This window comes from Arachis duranensis, chromosome 10, assembly GCF_000817695.3.
Source record: "Arachis duranensis cultivar V14167 chromosome 10, aradu.V14167.gnm2.J7QH, whole genome shotgun sequence".
Classification (NCBI taxonomy): domain Eukaryota; kingdom Viridiplantae; phylum Streptophyta; class Magnoliopsida; order Fabales; family Fabaceae; genus Arachis; species Arachis duranensis.
The window spans coordinates 95,462,779-95,468,593 of NC_029781.3; the positions used below are offsets into that span (position 1 = coordinate 95,462,779).

The 5,815-nt window shown below is 36.5% G+C and overlaps 1 protein-coding gene across 1 annotated transcript; it reads left to right on the plus strand.

Moving 5' to 3' along the window:
• On the plus strand, nucleotides 1-1,004 carry LOC127742372 (glycogen synthase kinase-3 homolog MsK-1-like). Its single transcript, XM_052254847.1, has 3 exons — nucleotides 1-94; nucleotides 229-331; nucleotides 828-1,004. Exons 1-3 carry the CDS (start codon nucleotides 26-28, stop codon nucleotides 908-910), a joined length of 255 nt encoding a protein of 84 aa, XP_052110807.1. The 5' UTR covers nucleotides 1-25; the 3' UTR covers nucleotides 911-1,004.
• Nucleotides 1,005-5,815: the final 4,811 nt, after the last annotated feature.

Sequence of the window (5,815 nt, forward strand, 5' to 3'; positions counted from 1 at the left end):
CTTTTACTAGATCTTCCATAAGCGCATGCCACCGGAAGCTGTTGATTTGGTGTCAAGACTACTTCAATACTCCCCTATCCTGCGGTGCACAGCAGTAAGTATATGATTCTGCAAGTTTGTTGGGCATATTTATGGTTTCTAACCACTAATGATACAGTAGCTTTTTTCATCTTCCAAGTTTGTATATAATTTGTGTGCTTTTTCTTTTTCCTCTTCAATCTGGTGCAGTTAGATGCCTTGACTCATCCTTTCTTTGATGAGCTTCGTGACCCAAACACTCGCTTGCCAAATGGCCGCTTCCTTCCGCCACTATTTAATTTCAAATCTCATGGTATGGCTATTTTGTTTGTGTATATGTGACAGCTTTTTTCATTGTCATTAAGGCTGCGTTTGTTTACAGAAATAGGACACTGAGATAGGAACAATGAGACACAAAATTATGTTTGGCAGAGGAGACATGGACAGAGATAATGTGTCCAAAGACACTGAATTAGTGTATTTTGTGTCCATCCTGACAGAAAGACACGGAGATACTAACAAGGGACACAACTTATTTTTATTTTTTCTTTCTTTATTCTTGTTAATTTTTCATAATTATATTTTTTATTATTATATTTTTCATCTCAAATTTTTTGAATGAAAAAAATGAAAATAAATTGAATTTTCATAATTTGTTCTAGTTTATCACCAAACAGAATACAAGAACATAAAATTTTGTGTCTATCTTGTCCTGTTCTCAGTGTCTTGTCCTGTCCTATTCTTAGAAATAAACGCAGCCTAATATATCTTCTGTCTGACATTTTCTGATGTTACTATCACATTATCAGAGCTAAAGGGAGTCCCCATTGAAACCTTGGTGAAATTAGTTCCCGAGCATGCAAGGAAGCAGTGTCCGTTTCTTGGCTTGTGATATGATGTCATGAAAATGTAACAAAACTCTAAGTGTTGTTTCAATATGAATACCTCGCTTTTCCTCTATTTATAATGTGATATTTGTTGCTACCTGTGTTGTTGGTTGGCTGGTTGCCATGTAAAAGTAGAGATATATGTCTAGTACTTATATATGTTACCCAACCTCAACGGGGGTATTCACAATGCCCTGTTTCGTGTATCAAAAGCTGATTGCAACATGCAATAGAAGACAAAAAATGTTTGCAATTATCTTAATGATGTATTTGTTGAGACAGCGATGGGTTGTTGGCTAGTTTAGTTATTGGTTGTAGCGTGGTAGTTGGAAGTTTTGATGGCCTTATTATATCTCTGCATCTTTATTTTTCCACCTCCTTTTCCTTTGTGTTGGTAATCTGTGGTGGAACGACATTGGACTTGGTCACCATGGTTGTCTATCATTGCTGTATTGGGTGTATTCAAATTCATAAATGTAATTGCATTGTTCCTTCGTTAATCTAGCAGACAAATACTGACAAAAAAATATTGTTAGATGACTTGCAAATCTTTAAAAAAAATGATTAAAGGAGAATTAAGTAATTAAACCCTAAACACTGAGCGAATAGAGTGAATACACATCTGTTGAGGGGTTCGATCGCTCAATCTTATGTTCTTATCTCTTATATTGTATCTTCTTGCAAGTTGTTTGTTAATTTTGAAAATCTCAATTCAATTCTTTGGATATTGATCATAGTGCATTGACTCTTAGCCTTGGCCCTAAGACTTTCTTGGGACTGATTGGAATTTCATGGTTCGTTTCTACCAAATTTCAGTAGAGTCGATATTAACGGAACAATAACGGTGCTATTCACTTTGAGATCAGTTGGAGTTCGCTTTTTTTTGTTGTTTGTGCAGTAATATTCCAGATTATTTTTTTTAATCTCTGAATATAATTAGTTCTTTAAATTTTTTTGTTAGACTTACTTTTTCTATAATAGAGTTTTAGAATGGAAGTAGGAGAAGGTCGCGTAGTGACGCCTTCTCGAAACCCTTATTTGTTGGAAAATTGTGGACCTATAAGGGGTTGCACACTAGAACGGTCAGTATTTGATATTTTATTGAATGCGTGTTTTCTCTGTGAAACTGTTATATTTATTTGATGGATGTCTCTGAATTAAGGAGAAGTTTTGTCGATTTATCATTTAAAGTGTTTAAACATGTTTGGTTTGTCAGAAAATAATAATTGTATTTGGCGGGAGATTCTAATTATAGGGTACGCTCTGCCTAATTTTCTAAGAAAATTAATAATTTATATTGTTCGTTGAATTCTAAGGTGTGTGTTTCAATATGATTCCAAGGCATCGTCTATGGATGTATGATAGGGATAACAATGGCCGGAGTTCTAAAATCCTGAATTCTTTGACGGGGTTGACACGTTTATTGCGTATGTCTTCAGCATGAAACCGTTTAGGTATAAAGGAGTATCTAGGTGTCCGTGTCAAAAGTATTAGCTGACTAAGTGGTTAGGACTTGCGGACATAACGCTTCACCTCTACCGTAACGGATTTAAGGATGGGTATTAGATGTGGACGAAACACGGAGAAGTGGACGAGCAGAAAATTAACCGGTCTGCCTCGAATTTGAATAGGTTTGATGGTCGACCAATAAGGGATCGAGTGGTGAGAGAATTGAACATGGAAGAAATGACTTGGGAGGGTAACCAAGAGAGATACAACGAGATGATGTTTGATACAATAAGGGTTACAAAATTGGAAGAGGCTGAACAAGAGTCTAACCCGATGGCAAAGAGATTTTATCATCTGTTAGAATTTGCTGTGAAACCTTTGTTCGATGGGTGCATTCATTTGAAGTTGTCTGCATGTGTTAGAATAATGAGTATTAAGTCGGAGTCAAATCAAACCCAAGAATTTTTTGATTAGTGGATCACACTTTGCAACGAACTGGTACTTGTCGGGACTACAGACATCCCCCGCAACCACTTCAAAGCAAAGAAGTTAATTTCAAATTGGGTCTAAATTCAGTGAAAATTGATTATCGTTTGAATGATTGTATGATGTATTACAAGAGGGATGCAAACCTAACTGAATATAGATTTTGTAGATCACCGAGGTTCTAAGTCAAGAGAACAAATTGGTAAACGCCGATTAAAGAAAGTTTCAATGAAACAGATGTACTACTTGCCCTTAATCCGTAGGCTGAAACGATTGTTTGCATCGATGAGTTTGGACCTTCATATGACCTGGCATGGTAACAACAAGAGAGATGATGGGATCATGGCGTATCCATTACACGGAGAAGCTTGGAAGCATTTTGATCGAGTCCATCCTACATTTGTGAGCAAGCCTAGAAAATGTTAGACTAGTTTTGTGCTCTGACGGTTTTGCACCAGATTCTAATTTCGATAACGCGTACTTTTGTTGGTCTGTAGTCGTGACACCTTATAACTTGAGTTCCAAAATATGCATGAAAGACCCATACATGTTCCTAACTTGTATCATACCTGGTCTTAGCAATTCAAAGACCAAAATAGATGTCTTCTTGTAGCCCTTGGTGGATGAGTTAAAGGAGTTATGGATCCATTGTATAGAAACGTATGATATTTCGATGAAGGCAAACTTCCAAATGCATGCTGCATTGATGTAGACCATTAACAACTTTCCTGCATATGGGATGTTGTCAAGTTAGTCCACTTAGAGCAGAATGGCATGTCCCATTTTTATGGAGGATACAAAGGCATTTTTGTTGACGAATGGCGGTAAGAATTCGTGGTTTGATTGCCATCGAAGATTCCTCGACATGGATCATCCTTTTTGGTGCAACAAGCACTCGTTCAAAAAGAATAAAACTGAACAGCAAGAGACACTTGTGAGGTTGGTTGGTAGGCAAGTTTGGCATCGTGTTAATAGAATCCCAAGGATCGTCGATAACGAGGCATGTTTGAGACCTCCAGGATATAGCAGGAAGCATAATTGGACTAAACAGAGTATATTTTAGAAGTTGCCTTATTGAAAAGACAACTTAATTCGACATTGTCTTGATGTGATGCACATTGAAAAAAACATGTTTGATAATATCATGCACACAGTAATGGACGATGAGTGAACAAAGGATAATGATAAGGCTAGGTTAGACTTGGTGGATATTTGTAGGCGGTCGAGGCTGAACTTAAAGAGCCTTGATAACGGACAGTAGGCTAAACCAAAGGTGATGTTCGCTCTAATGAAGGACTAAAGGAAAAATATTTGTAAGTGGATTAGAAGATTAAGGTTTCCTGATGGTTATGCCTCTAACTTGAGCATGTGTGCAAACGTCTCACAGGGTAGGCTTGCTGGGTTGAAGAGTCATGATTGTCATGTCTTCATAGAGTCTTTGCTTCTTGTCGCATTCAGAGAACTTCCAACCAACATCTGAAAATATCTCACGGAAATAAGTTATGTGTTACGAAACTTAACATTAATGATCACATAGTCATGGACAATAATATTTTAATCATACTTTGTAAGTTAGAGAGGATATTTCCTCCATCCTTTTTTGACGTTATAGAACACTTAGTAATCTACCTACCGTATGAAGCAATACTATGTGGGCCAGTCCAATTTAGGTGGATGCACCTATTCAGGAGGATGATTTCTTCATTCAAGCGCATCATGAAAAACAGAGCTCGGATTGAGGGCAGCATCTGCGAAGCATTCCAAGCTAAGGTAACATCCGCATTTTGCTTATTCTATTTTTAGCCTCATGTTAAGTCACGTAGAACAAAGGTTGCAAGGAACAATGAGAGGGGAGAATCCTCGTCAAGTGGAACAACATACCCAATCTTTTCTCCTGAAGGAGGTGCAATGGAAGCGGGCAGTGACTACTGGTTAGAGCAGAAAAAAATCGATGTCGCACATCTGCATGTATTGCTTAACTGTGACCAGATTTTACTTTATCTCATGTGAGTTTTTTAAGTCTTCGTAAATATTGCATTCTATAAGATACTAAATTCTTAATCTAATCAAAATTTCTTTATCCTATTCTATCATATAGGTTTTTTCCAGAGGCAAATCCTGATACCTCATTAAACAATTTTTTACATTGGTATAGAGAATACATCAGCGTGCATCTAACTGACACAACAGATTTGGAACTAGTTGCACTTAGTTGGGACCAAATGAATAAGGACACTAGCTACCCGATATACAATGTTAATGGATAATATTGGTTTCATTATTTACATTGGTCGATTGAAAAGGAAATAGATAACAATGGAGTTTGGATTCGTGGGGATTCAGGCAGTGGTCATTCTGATTGATTTGGTGTATTGCACAACATAATTCAATTATAGTATTTCTGTCGCACTACGTACAAGGTGTGTATTTAAATGTGAATGGGACGATCCAAGTTTACGACAAGGAACATGAAAGCACAAGGACTATAATATCACTGAAGTTAATGTAACCAGGAAATATAGGCACTACGATCCTTTTATTCTACCTCAAAATGCACGACAGGTATACTATTTGCCTTATTTGGATTCATGCAAGTCTAGTTGGGTGGTTGTGGTTAAGACCAAGGTTTTGAAAACCGGATCGGTCATCAAACCGCTCTAGTCACTGGTTCATTGGTCTAACCGGTTCAATCGGTAGTTCAACCAGAAAAACCGTTTTAGAATAAAATAATATATAAATTATAAATAAACATCCTAAAATATCTTCCAAATTTAAAACACTACACAAAAAATCATCAACCAAAAAGGATTTCAGATTAACCAGATTAACTTTGTGATAAAGTACCAGAAATTTAATGGATTTCAGACTAATAACATTTATTTTTTCATCTTTATAGATGATATTAAATTCCGTATACATATACTATATATGGGTTTATTTTTTATTTTTTGGACCGAGTATTAGAAGCATTAATT

Bases quoted from the DNA above. Each gene is read 5' to 3' on its own strand.
- LOC127742372 (XM_052254847.1), top strand. From the start codon at position 26: ATGCCACCGGAAGCTGTTGATTTGGTGTCAAGACTACTTCAATACTCC. The intron at 95-228 runs GTAAGTATATGA...AATCTGGTGCAG, and splicing joins CTATCCTGCGGTGCACAGCA to TTAGATGCCTTGACTCATCC. The intron at 332-827 runs GTATGGCTATTT...TCACATTATCAG, and splicing joins ATTTAATTTCAAATCTCATG to AGCTAAAGGGAGTCCCCATT.